We start from the raw sequence: 14,910 nt of genomic DNA, 5'->3' as shown, positions 1-14,910 counted from the left end.
GCAGCAGCAACAGCACTAGGAGGAAGAGGTTCTTGATCTTTCCCTATTTTATTTTTATCGGAGAAAGTTTGGTCCTCCATTTATGTTATATTGATATATATACGTGCGGCTAAAGCGCACACAAACACAGAAAATATTATTTTATTTTTGCTGGAGAGTAGTGCACTTTGTGGGTTACACCACCCTTTAAGAAATGAGCCAGCCGGCTCTTTACTTATGGGACACAGGCGCATGCTTGGCGCTGCTCCTTTGTTGATGCACGTGCAGCCACAGTGCACACAATTCACAAACACAGAAAATAATTTTTTTTTTGGTTTGGACTGGAGTGTACTTTCGGGGGTTACAGCACCCTTAACGGTCAAGCCAGCCGGCCCTTTACTTATGACACAGGCGCACGCTTGGCACTACTTTGTTGATGCACGTGCGGCTACTGCGCACACAATTCACAAACACAGAAAATAATTTTTTTTTAGGTTTGGACTGGAGTGTACTTTCGGGGGTTACAGCACCCTTAACGGTCAAGCCAGCCGGCCCTTTACTTATGACACAGGCGCACGCTTGGCACTACTTTGGTGATGCACGTGCGGCTACTGCGCACACAATTCACAAACACAGAAAATAAATTTTTTTTGGTTTGGACTGGAGTGTACTTTCGGGGGTTACAGCACCCTTTAACGGTCAAGCCAGCCGGCCCTTTACTTATGACACAGGCGCACGCTTGGCACTACTTTGTTGATGCACGTGCGGCTACTGCGCACACAATTCCCAAACACAGAAAATAATTTTTTTTTAGATTTGGACTGGAGTGTACTTTCGGGGGTTACAGCACCCTTAACGGTCAAGCCAGCCGGCCCTTTACTTATGACACAGGCGCACGCTTGGCACTACTTTGTTGATGCACGTGCGGCTACTGCGCACACAATTCACAAACACAGAAAATATTTTTTTTTTTGGTTTGGACTGGAGTATACTTGGGGGGATACAGCACCCTTTAACGGTCAAGCCACCCAGCCCTTTACTTATGACACAGGCGCACGCTTGGCACTACTTTGTTGATGCACGTGCGGCTACTGCGCACACAATTCACAAACACAGAAAATATTTTTTTTTTTGGTTTGGACTGGAGTGTACTTTCGGGGGATACAGCACCCTTTAACGGTCAAGCCAGCCGGCCCTTTACTTATGACACAGGCGCATGCTTGGCACTACTTTGTTGATGCACGTGCGGCTACTGCGCACACAATTCACAAACACAGAAAATAATTTTTTTTTTGGTTTGGACTGGAGTGTACTTTCGGGGGTTACAGCACCCTTAACGGTCAAGCCAGCCGGCCCTTTACTTATGACACAGGCTAACGCTTGGCACTACTTTGTTGATGCACGTGCGGCTACTGCGCACACAATTCACAAACACAGAAAATATTTTTTTTTTGGTTTGGACTGGAGTGTACTTTCGGGGGTTACAGCACCCTTTAATGGTCAAGCCAGCCGGCCCTTTACTTATGACACAGGCGCACGCTTGGCACTACTTTGTTGATGCACGTGTGGCTACTGCGCACACAATTCACAAACACAGAAAATATATTATTTTTTTAGCACTTGGGGGGATCACCCCTGATGGACAGAGCACCCCCTGGACAACACTACAGCACCTCTTTAGGACTGGGACACTGCACAGGACTTTGGAGTGGACACAGCCCCTATGGAGAACTGACTGCACAACACAGTCCAGCCAGCCCCTATGGACTTTGAAGTAGTGGACACAGCCCCTATTAACAACAGCAGCACAGCACAACACAGCCAGCCCCTATGGACTTTGAAGTAGTGGACAACAGCAGCACTACACTACACTACACTACACAGCCCTAACTCCAACCCTCCCTCTTCACTGTCCACAGCCGAGTGAGAAAATGGCGCCGACGCGGGTACCTTATATAGGATCCAAAACCCGCGAGACTCGGAAGGCGGGATGATGACGTTTTGCCTCGATTTCAGATCCGAGTCAGGCGGGAAAAGTTGAGCCTGACTCGGATCGGACTCGGATCGGGGGGGCTCGGGGGGGTTCGGATTTCAGAAATCCGAACCCGCTCACCCCTAATCCTTACCCATATCCACCACTTTTACCCTCTGCTCAAACTTCACAACACATGCTTTCACCTGAATCACGGACATGTTTTCATTGTAAACAAACAGGACACTTAAGTAGAAACTGTACAGTAAAAAGAGTATGGACCCCACATCAAGGGAAACCTGGATACCCCTATAAGGGATATGCACAGAGACCAGCAAATGTTCAGCAAGCACCAGCTTCAATTGTAGCTGTAAATGCTTTATTGGAGAATGATAGTCAACGCTAGGGGTCAGGTCATACCTCTACTCTACAGGTAGTCAGGTTAACGGGAAGTACTAGGGAAGAACCGGTCTTGATGGTTGATGTAGTTGGTACTGAATATCCTTTTCTTGTAGACACAGGGGCAACCAAATCAGTGATGAAATCTCCCGTAAATTTACAGGTGACCAACGAGACAATACCAACAATGGGTGTGACAGGTAAAGTGGAACGTTATCCTTTAACAAAGTCCGCAGAGGTTAGTATTGGGCCGATGCATACCAGACATTCTTTTCTCCTGGGTGTCGCGGATCCTTCTAACCTGCTGGGCAAAGACTTTTTATGTAAAATGGGATGTGTTCTATATTGCACCCCTGATGGTGTATATTTAGATATCCAAGAGAGAATGGTATACGAGGTGCAGGATATGTTAGACACTCCTCAAAAGGATAATGTATCACTCTACAGTTTTAAAAGAAAATCCATCACAAGTAGATGAAATGTTGTTCCAAATTCTAGATTCCCTCTGGACTAAAGATGGACAGGACACTGGATTAATGGAAAATGTAAGCCCAGTAATGGTAAACTTAAAAAGCGGTAGGCAAGCTCCAAAAATTTCCCAGTTCCCACTAAAACAGGAAGTAGAATTAGGAGTGTTTCCAATAATTGAGTGATTATTGCAACAGGGAATCTTAGTTCGTACAGCGAGTGTAGCCAACAGTCCCATTTTTTCAGCAAAGAAGAGTGGTGGGAGGGGTTATAGACTGGTGCAAGACCTTAGAGGTGTTAATAAGGTAGTGAGAGCCAATTCCCTGTAGTGCCAAATCCAGCTGTCATCCTGATGCAGATCCCACCAAATGCAACCCATTTCACTGTCATTGACCTCTGTTCAGCTTTCTTCTCTGTGCCTCTCCATCCTGACTGTCAGTACCTATTCACATACAGAGGTGTGCAATATACATTGTCGAAGACTAATTTACATAATTCCATATTTACATATGCTTTATGCTGTATAATGAAGCAGTACATGAGATTTAATAGGGCATTGGTACTTCCATTTTGTTTCTCTGTTCAAACTCAGATTTAAATGGAAATCAGTGTATGTCTTTAAGGCCGCTCCCTAGGGAAACTGTTTAACGAACAAAGAGAACGAAATCATGCCCATATATTTTGTGCTGAGGAAACTATTCTGACTAAATATGGGATGCAGCACTCCATGAGTATCACTCAAAAGGAATTCAGTTTCGAGTCTGATTGCTAAGGAGGAGTTAACAAAAATAAGCTTTGTCTATCTGATAATGTTAGTGGGTGTATGAAAGGGGCGTATAATCTGAATATTGTAATAATGTATAAGTACTGTGTGACAATGTCAATCATGGTTATTTCTGTATTATAACCCTGGGAGAATATGTCCCAGTTAAAAGGGCTTGATCTAATTATTTAATTAATTAATAAAATGAGAAATTCTTAAGTATACTGGATTGGAGAATATTACTTATTATGGAACAACACCAGGTTAAAGGTAACATTAAACAACATGGACACGATTGCCCCAAGGTTTCATAGACAGCCCCAGTATCTTCTCCCAGGCATTGCATGACTGTTTACAAGCTTTTCAACCTACCAATGGATCGGTTCTAATTCAATATGTGGACGATTTATTGCTATGTTCTGACTTGTTTATGTCATGTGTGAGTGATACTAAACTTTTGTTACTTCATCTCTCGCATACAGGACACAAGGTGGCTAAGGACAAGTTACAGCTGTGCCAATCCAGAGTAAAATATTTGGGACACTGCCTAACCCAAGGGTTACGACATCTTACAAATGATAGAATCCAGGCCATACAAAACATGACACTGCCGCAGAATCAACAGCAAATTCGTACCTTCTTGGGAATGTGTGGATACTGCCGAATGTGGATCCCAGGTTTTTATATTTTGGCCTTGCCTTTACAGGAAATAGTCTCTTCCTCAAAGCCCGATCGTGTCATACACACTGAGGAATCAGAACAGGCTTTTCTTAATCTTAAGGATAGCCTGACAAAAGCTCCCGCATTGGGAATACCCGATTATGAAAAATCTTTTGATTATATTGTACGGAAGCCGATGGTTGTGCTGCAGGTGTCCTTACACAAAAGCATGGTGAGGCCAGTAGGCCCGTAGCATACCACAGTGCCCAATTGGACACTGTAGCAGGATCACTCCCCACCTGTTTGAGAAGTGTAGGAGCTACCGCTTTATTGGTGAGTAAAAGTGAGGACATAGTATTGGGCCATGATATGATTGTCTACACCCCTCATGCTGTATCTGCTCTGTTGAACTCAGCTCAAACCAGATACGTCTCCTCAGCTAGGTTCACCAAATGGGAACTAGCTCTAATCGCTCCTGCAAATATTAATGTCAAACGTTGCAGTACGCTGAATCCAGCAACATACCTACCATATGTACAACATGATGTACAAAGGGTGGAAGGAGAGGAGAGGAGTTGCTGGTGGGAGGTGAGTTCAGCAGACATGATGATACTCATGATTGTATGACTTATCTGAATCAGACCTTTACTGCTAGACCTGACATACATGACACCTTTAGAGAATGTGGATGTAACTTTCTATATGGATGGGAGTTGTCATAGAAAAACAGACACAGGTGAATTATGTACAGGTTATGCTGTTGTAAATGACAGACATCATAGAAGCTAAACCTCTTGGTCCTCCTCACTCAGCCCAGGTGGCAGAGTTAGTAGCACTGACTAGAGCATGTGAACTGGCAGCAGGCAAATCTGCTAACATTTACACTGACTCGAGGTACGCGTTCGGGGTGGTGCACGATTTTGGGGCTCTATGGCATCTGAGAAATTTTATGACAGCAGCATGCACACCAGTTGCACATTCGACACATAAAACATCTTTTAGAAGCAATCCAACTGTCCAAAGCAGTGGCAGTAATTAAATACAAAGCCCACACTTGTGAGAATGACCCGGTGTCACTGGACAACAACAGAGCTGATGAAGCTGCAAAATGGGCAGCAGGGTTAATAATGTCTTCTCTAATTGAAACAATTATGTCATTCCAAACCATTGATATGCTGAAATTAATTGAGATGCAAAATTTGTGTTCAATTCAGGAAAAATCCATTTGGAAGTTCAAGGGATGTAGGCCAGAGCCCTCCGGGCTCTGGAGGGACGGACAAGGTAAGCCAGTAGCCCCCAAGTGATATTACCCCAGCCTGGCTTAGGCATCACATGGTCTAACTCACCTAGGTATACAAGGTATGTGCAAGTTGGTGAGGGCATACTGGTGCACACCAGGTTTTTCTTCACAAGCAGAGAAGATGGCAATGTCCTGTCTGACCTGCTTGAGAAAGAACATAGGGAAAGCGATCCCTACCAAACTGTCCCACATTCCGACTGATGGACCTTTCCAGGTGAGACAAATTGATTTCATCCAATTACCACCCTGAAGGAACCTTAAGTATGTATTAGTGTGCACAGACGTATTTTCCAACTGGGTTGAGGCCTACCCAGTGGCCACTAATACTGCTGCATTTACTGCCAAGAAAATAGTCCAGGAATTTGTATGCAGGTACAGTATCCCTAAGATAATCGAGAGTGACAGGGGTACTCATTTCAAAGGTGATGTGTTCCAAAATATGTGTAAGCTGATGGGTATCAATAGCCAACTTCATACCCCCTACCGACCGCAAGCCAGTGCCAAGGTAGAGAGGATGAACAGGACTATTAAAAATAAATTAAGTAAAATTATGGCAGAGGCTGGACTAGGATGGCCAGAAGCGTTACCTTTGGTCCTACATAGCATAAGGACCACTCCTAGACCTCCTCTGAATCTGTCCCCATTTGAAATACTATTCGGCAGACAACCTCATTTGATTATAAGTCCCCAGGAAGTCCGAGGTAACTGTGAAGTATCTTATATCAATGAGTAAGCGGTTAAAGCAACAGCAGAAACTGAAATTGTTGTCTAATGATATGCCTGAAACTAACTGTCATGATGTCGAACCAGGAGAATATGTAATGATCAGAATTTCTTGTGTTCAGGTTGTTTGACTGATCGGTGGGAAGGTCCATACCAGGTGCTGCTGATGAGTACTACATCTTTGAAGGTGGCCGAGAGAGATACCTGGGTCCATTCCACTCACTGCAAAAAGGTCAATCAACCAGTGGAGAAACAAGTCAGAGACAAAGCTGATAGCGTGGATCTGTCGCTCGCGAGCTTGTTCCAGGAGGATTGAAAAGATCGTTGTAAGATACCTGAACTGAGAGAAATTTGCAGGTCTTGTTGTGACAATGGCTGGGCCTGCTGTGTTCATTTTCATATTCTCTTTTAGAGTGTTCACCATCCTGTTCAGTCCAGGGATATCCAGTGTCTGTGATGGGGGACAGATTGAGGAAACGGGAGCAGATGGCAGTGCTGATGGAGTGGAATCAGTAGGAGTGCAATGCCAATCAGGGGAGTGTCTTCCCAATCTTAGTACTGTTATTGTTAAAAGAGCTGTCATTCTGGATACTCGGGGAAGGTGTGGAGGGTAATCGTCTGAAGATTCCGGTATTTGTGAGCTTTGTGGGTTCCTAGTTGATGAGAACTGTATACAACAGTGCCAACCTAAATATAATCCATACTGGGGTGGGTATCCTCTAGAGGATTATCATAGCTTGGTAGGCAAAGTGTTAAACCAAACTGATTGCTGGGTGTGTTCACATGTACCACAGGGACAGCATAACGCAGTGTTGGTGCCATTTCCGCTAAATATCACGGAAATTTTAGAATTACAAAAAGGGAAAACATTGGATGGAAAATTCCTCTCATCTAAACCACCTCATTTCAAACTCTATCAATTCCAAGTAGATTAAACACAAAAGTGATCTAACATAACCAACCCCAATAAACCCGGGAGATGGGAAGTGACGGGGAATAATCAGACGATGACCTTCTCCCAAAGAGCTGATAATGAGTCCATAAACCATGATTTATTGCGCTCCATTAAGTCTGGGGGGAAACATTTTAGGTATCGGTATACATTGAGTTCCACCAAAGAAATTATTGGTAAGGTGCCAAATGGTTATTGCGCTAAAATAATACAGCCAGAAACTTGCATGTATCAGATGGAAGAACCAGAAATAGGATTGTTTGCAAGGGAAATGTGCTTAATGATAATCATGCATACCATTCCTTATGTTCTTCCTGATAATGTATATTTCATCTGTGGAAGAAAAGCGTATAAATGGCTCTCCCCGAGTTCTGAAGGTTTGTGTTACCTGGGAAGAGTAGTCCCAGAAGTTATGACCCTCACACATGTTGAAATGTTGGGAATACATAAAAACACACTGTCACCATATCTTCACACACAATATGAACACAGAGGCAAGAGAAATATGATACTTGGTGATATGCATAAAGCCGCTCAGTTAATCAGTGAGACAACTGGCTTCCAAGTTTTAGTCGCCCTGGATCCCACCAGGATTGCTAGGGGTACATTAAATTTTAGATATATCCAGGAACTTGCTAAATTAATAGATAATATCACCGAGATGTACGATGACACATTCAGGTACACAGGGAGAGAGTTGCAAGCGTACAAGAAAGAACTAGTGCAACACAGGCTAGTGTTGAATTATTTAACTGCTGTTACTGGAGGGTATTGCGTAACGTTAGCCACCCAATTTGGAGTAAAATGTTGCACTTATGTCACCAATGATACCAGCGACCCTAAGGAGGTGATAGACCAGAAGATGGATGAGATTCTGCAGCTAAAGTAGGAATTTCGTAAGAACCATAATGCATCAGTGGCTGAAGCAGGGGATAAGATAGAAGGATGGCTGTCATGGCTGAACCCAGTGAAATGGTTCTTAGGTCGGAATGGGTCCAGGAAGTGATCGCCAGCATAGGCAAATTCTTGATCCTTATACTGATTGTCATCATAGTAATTGGCATATGCGTCCGGTGTGTTCCTATAGTGTTGAAGTGTGGAAAATGTAAAAACAGAGTGAAATGAAAGAATGAAACTATGATGGTGGTCAGAAATGATAATATGTATACCGAGGTAGATACAGACCTGCATTACAGCCCTGAGCTAGGAAGTACCATCATTTAAATGTATAATATTTAGACATGCATAGAATATATTATTGAAATGTTATTTATAGAACACCTCAGATAATGTAAAGTCTCAATTCCCCTTCAAGACTGCTGTTATAAGACGGGTGCATTCCCACACCTTTCACATGATCTTCCAAGATCTGCGGTGTGTGTATAATAGTAGTTTTATGTCCCCACTCAGACATTATTGATAGAGTAAGAACCACTTTGTGCCATCCCATAATAACACTAAATAATACGTAAATGTAAGCATAAATTAAATTTTAATAGCATGTTGTTCGCTATCAAAGGGTGGACTGTCGAATCTGGATTATTGGCTGAGACAAGATCAGTTTAAAATTGAATCGCAGTGACACCATGTTGCGACTGATCGCAAGATGCCATTTTGCGAAATGGCCGCCTAAGCGCCATTTTAGATAAACTCACAATTTAGTACATGTGGCGATAATACCATTAGCATCATGCAAATGCATCTGTGTCCATCATTATATGTTACGGCGATTCACTAAAAGCCTATTTCATTACTTTGCATATTATGAAGGATATATTCCAGAAATGGCTTTACAGTATTGCATTAAGCAAGTGGCCAGGTGACAACTGGATTGTGTAGATAAGCTTCCTGCATAGTGTTTGTTCACTACGGGTGGTCTGGCTAGAATAAATAAGCAAGCTTCCTGCAATGACATGATTTCAAAGGCTAGAGTGTCACCTTAGGTCTGTCTCTTGTAGTTGGGATATTTTGCATTTTCACAGAAGAGACTGACAGAGGTATCTTTCCTTTGAACACAGGAAAGTTGGGGGGGCTGCTGACAGGACATGTAGAACTATCTAGCCCAGCATGTCACGCTGCTAAAATGTTAGAGTCAAATGCATCCATCTTCATACACACATTAATATGTCTTTATATCAAACCCCGAATACCCACACATTTCATATTCACTCATAAGGTTCAATAAGCATCAAAATGTATGATTTAAGTTGGTTAAGTTAGTTTAAATGCTGAGAATTAAAGGTATTTGATAACTAAGGTATTCTACATGATGAGAAAGTTGTGTTTGGTTTTGTTCTGATGCGTATGCTTTTTACAGTATTCTGGTGTTATCGGTGGAGAGATTACATCATGCAAACTCAAGTTATGGATCGCAGAACTTACAAGCAACAAAATGTTTAAATGTTAGAATGTTACAGAGGGCGTTACTAGAAAGATTCCCCTGCTGTTAGAGGCAGGGAGAGTCTATTTGAACCAGCCTGTTAAATGTGCTGTAACATATGCTTCTCCTCTGGGAACCAATGACATCAGCAAGAAACTTCCCCATTGTCCTGTTTTAGTCTGGGGGGGATAAATATGTGTGCCCGGATACTGGTTTTTTAGTCCATGCTGAATGCTGTATGTACTGAGGGTCTCTTACTGATGCCTATCTACGTGTCCGGAGGCGCATTGTATGTATACTGTACTTGGGTCTGTATTATTTTCCTTTTACGCCTAAATTTTGTATGGATCAATTGCGTGTAACTGACTGAACTTTTACCTGAATAATACCTGTGCTTTGGAACCACAGATTCCACTCCTGTCTTTATTTGCGGTCAGACTGCGTACGCAAATTGGCATTATTCTTAGAGGTTTATAGGAAGGATTTTAGAAAGGTATAGGCAGGGGTATATAGAGGTTCTGATCCAGTTTTGTTAGTGTGTACAATAAGTGAGTACAATAAGTACAGTAAGCGAGTACAGTAAGCGAGTACAATAAGTAAATTTGTACTTTAAGTGAGTACAGTAAGTGAGTACATTAAGTACAATAAGTGAGTGCAGTAAGTGAGTACAATGAGTACAGTGAGTAAAATAAGATTACAGTAAGGGAGTACAGTAAGTGAGTACAGTAAGTGAGTACAGTAAGTACAGAAAGTAATTGAGTCCAGTAAGTGAGTAGTGTAAGCGAGTACATTAAGTGAGTACAGTAAGTGAGTAAAGAAATTGAGCACAATAAAATAATTACAGTGAGTATAATAATGAGTATAGTGAGAACAGGAAGTGATTACAATAAGCGAGTACAGTGAGTACTATATGTAAGTGAGTACAGTAACTGAGCACAATAAGTAAGTGAGTATAGTAAGTGAGTACAGTAAGTGATTACAATAAGTGAGTACAGTAAGTAAGTACTATTGGTAAGTGAGTACAGTAAGAAAGCGAGTACAATAAGCGAGTACAAAAAGAAAGTGATTACAGTGAGTATAAGTGAGTATAAGTGAGTACAGTAAGTGAGTACTATAAGTGAGAACAGTAAGAAAGTGAGCACAATAAGCGAGTACAGCAAGCAAGTACAGTAAGCAAGTACAGTAAGCAGAAAAAGTGAGTACAATAAATGAGTACTATAAGTGAGTACTATAAGTGAGTAGAGTAAGTTAGTACAATAAGTGAGTACAGTATGTGAGTAAAGTAAGTGAGTTATGCAAGTACAATGAGTACAGTAAGTGAATACAATAAGTGAGAAAAGTAAGTGAGTAGAATAAGTAAGAGTACAGTAAGAACAGTGAGTACAGTAAGTGAGTACAGTAAGTGAGTACGGAATAGAGTATGTGAGTACAGTAAGTGAGTGCAAGTAGTGAGTACAAAAAGTGAGTAAAGTAAATGAGTACAGTGAGTACAGTACATAAGTGAGTACAGTAAGCGAGTACACTCAGTAAGTGAGTACAGTAAGTGATTAGAGTAAATAAGTGAGTACAGTAAGTACAGTAAGTGAGTACAGTAAATAAGTACAATGAGTGAGTACAGTAAGTGAGTACAGTAAGAGAGTACAGTAAGTTGATACTGTGACTCTATCATCACTGAGCTGTTGCAAATATCATGTTGTTATTGGTGTATTAATGCCTCGGTATATGTCACATCATCAGCCAGCAGGAACCAGATTATGAGCACATGGATCTACTGGTAACATACTGATTTACACCCCTTCATTTGTGCTCCCCAAACCTGTACATTTGGCTGGAGTAGTAGATGCCCTAGTGCCAATGGAGGAGTACAACATCAACACAGACGAGTCTGCCCAATATCTCCATTATTTAGCATTTCATAATGGAGAAATCAATGGAGACATCACATTTACTAGTGGTGCTGTTAGATGTACTATATTGGGCAGTTAGGACCATATATGAATATAAGAAATAAAGCTCATAACACATAAACCTTTCTGTGACATCATCCTACAAATCTTCCTCTACACCTTACAGGGCTCATTTGGACCCTGCCCTACTTATAGACTAAAATTAGCCTTTTTGGCACAAATGTGAAATCCTTCTCTATTTTACATTGTTTTCAATATCCGTGCCTCGCGCCTCCTTACAGCATGTGTGTAGAGGTGGAGAGGGGGGACCTGCAGGAGTAAGGTGTGTATATCATGTAATTCTCTCTACATAGAGTTGCACAATGCCACTGATATGTCAATCGCGAGGCAATTCTCTTCCCTGTAGCCCTGAAAATACGAATATGTATTCATAGAGTCAGCATTCACAATATCAACATCCAGAATGTCGACAACAGAATGATGACAGTTAAGATGCTGACATGGTTAAACTCATGGGGTAAAGTAAAAAAAAAATACTTTCTGGTGCCCACTAACAATGGTACTGTACTCTAAGTACAACACATCCCAAATGAGCCACCAGCCGTGGACCATTTATTGGCTGACAGAGGTGAGCCCCCGGCCCTCTCAGCCAATAAATTCTTCCTCCATAGACTTCAGTGCTGAGAATGAAATCAAATAACTAGGCACCTCCTACCATTGAAGTCTAAGGGATAAAGTGGTTATTGGCAGAGAGAACCGGGGGCTTGTCTCTATCAGCTAATGAACGATCCGACCATCGATTTCTATGGGCAGGTGAATGCTCATTCAGGAATGACAGTACTTAGAGTACAGTACTATTGTCCATGGGCACTGCTACTGTACTTCATTTCTGTGTTTTGTCTAGTCTCGGGATGCCTGCTTGGAGAAGAGGACAGACGAACACCATGAGAGTAGGTGATTATGTAGTCTGAGTGTAATAAACTAATACAATATTTGATGTGTCATGTCTTTTGTTCAGTATTTTCTTTACAATGGGACTAGAGGTGCCCTTAGGTCTCGGAATGTCAGCACTTGTGGATCTCCAAGTGCCAACATGTTGGCATAGGCTTTCTGGGACTAGTAGTCCCACTGTAAAAGACAATATTATTTATATTTTATACACATAAACTCTGCACCTATTACCCAGGGGCACAGAGGATAGCTCAGGATATCAGCCTGGTATATACTCAGGTGGGGGAACCCCTTTATGGGGGTCCCCATTTTCTGAGGAACCTCGGCCTATAGCTGACTAGAGTGGGGTTATGAATGTTTTGACTGGGGTCCGCATCAAGTGTGTCCCACTGCTGTGGAATGATACCCCCACTAGCTAGAGCAAAGTACTCTTTGTGGATAATATGGGGGACCCCTACTCATTTTGTTCCCCATATTTCCACAGCCAGAACTGACTCACAGCCTGGTGCCGGTTGAAGGAAATACTGGGGACTCCTATTTATTTTATCCCCCATATTTTTACAACCAGGATCGGCTCACAGAGCTTAGTGCTGGTTATGCTCTAGGGGGGGGACTTCATGTCATTAGTTAACACTTTCATACCCTTTGTACACAAAGAAACCTAATGGATCTCACTGATCTGTTCAGGCTTCTGCTACATGTTGCTGCTCAGGTTAAACTGGCTAGCCTGAAACAGATCTATTATTGTGCAATTTGTTTAACTAGTTTTGTGTGGGTCTTAAGCTCACATCCTATTACACTGTGCGAGTTGTATGTTTTACATGGGAAAACATCTGGAAGCAGCTTTGTAGGAGACCTCGTGTTCATAATACTCTGAATGGTGGGAGGGTGGGGGAGTGCTATGGAGATTACAATTCTGTAATATGAAAATATCTTTTGATCCAGATTTTAAATATAAAAGTTCACAAAATTATGGAAGAGCATAAGAAAAGTTGAGAGTAGCTGTGGTTATCATGGTTCATTGACATTTATTTCTACATCGTGCAAGAGGTAACATCTCTGGTATAACCACAATTTCTGGAATGCAATTGTAAAAATATCCAAAATGCTTTTGACTACAGTGAAGCCATCCATATTTCTATACCCATCTCCTACATATAACGGCATATTTCTATACCCATCTCCTACATATAACGGCATATTCCTTTACCCATCTCCTACATATAACGGCATATTCCTATACCCGTCTCCTACATATAATGGCATATTCCTATACCCATTTACTTAGAACCCTTTTAATTTCCACATCACTTCATAGAAGCAGAAACATATGACTGTACCACTACTGCAATAGGCTCTGACCGTACTGTAACATCCAGGGCAGGGACTTTCTATAGTATGAAGAATTAGGGAAAGATTTCTACAAAGTGTAACTAGCTTTTTATTAAGAACCTATAGAATCACATCAGCACAAAATACGATTCTTTCTTTTATAATTATACAGTACATATAGAAATATATATAGCATATCATGTTCTCTTGCAATGGTAAAGCATACAGAGAGATTCATTGTACAGAATATCATCACACTACAGGATTCATTCACACATTAGTGTATCAGTCACAGTGTATAAGTGTAATGTCGCTATTCTGTAACTCAGGAGGGTATTCCTGCATTCAGGTGTGTTACTTACCAGTATCTAGACCAGGCTTAGCTGGATCTGTAGCTGAGGAGCCCACACAGCACAGGATAAGCAGCAAGAAGGAGCCGGTAACAGGAGCCATATCTGAGTCCCTGAGCAGTGCCTGTGACCCAGGGGAAGTGCTGAGTGCTTTATAGGAACTACACAAGGAAGAAGCAAAGGAGGGACAGGGAAGAGGACATTCTCTATTGTACATTATTTCACAATAGTAACTACGTACACTGTGCATCCTAAATCCTAATTGTTTAAGGCGTTACAAAACACTAAGTACATTTCTGTGATTCATGGACAATTCCCAGATCTCATTCTATTAATGTCACAACAAAAAATGTGTTAAACTATTGCAGCATATAAGTGTTTAACTAGAGGCAAAATATTAATTAGCATCACAAAAAAGAACTGGTTGTACTTCTTCCTTATATGTAATGTATCAACATGCCAAGCGCTTATATAGTGTTACCTCTCTATACACTGGGAAGGGCTCAGGGGGAATAGATAGAGCGCTTATATAGTGTTACCTCTCTATACACTGGGAAGGGCTCAGGGGGAATAGATAGAGCACTTATATAGTGTTACCTCTCTATATACTGGGAAGGGATCAGGGGGAATAGATAGAGCTTATATAGTGTTACCTCTCTATACACTGGGAAGGGCTCAGGGGGAATAGATAGAGCTTATGTAGTGTTACCTCTCTATACACTGGGAAGGGCTCAGGGGAAATAGATAGAGCACTTATATAGTGTTACCTCTCTA

At 41.8% G+C, this 14,910-nt stretch overlaps 1 protein-coding gene across 2 annotated transcripts in view; it reads right to left on the bottom strand.

Moving 5' to 3' along the window:
- The window catches only part of LOC148523020 (uncharacterized), a 52,032-nt gene extending 37,730 nt beyond the window's left edge, over positions 1–14,302 (bottom strand). The window contains exon 1 of one of the 2 annotated variants that reach the window (XM_088473302.1): positions 14,149–14,302. In XM_088473302.1, the coding sequence (XP_088329428.1) occupies positions 14,149–14,239 (91 nt within the window). In that variant the 5' untranslated portion in view covers positions 14,240–14,302. The remainder of the gene's footprint in view (positions 1–14,148) is intronic. The other variant, XM_088473301.1, reaches the window with a different exon arrangement.
- Positions 14,303–14,910: the final 608 nt, after the last annotated feature.

The sequence above is a fragment of the Taudactylus pleione genome, unplaced genomic scaffold (genome assembly GCF_031769625.1).
Source record: "Taudactylus pleione unplaced genomic scaffold, aTauple2 ptg000134l, whole genome shotgun sequence".
Taxonomy (NCBI): Eukaryota; Metazoa; Chordata; class Amphibia; order Anura; family Myobatrachidae; genus Taudactylus; species Taudactylus pleione.
This window is presented reverse-complemented; position numbering and strand designations above follow the sequence as displayed.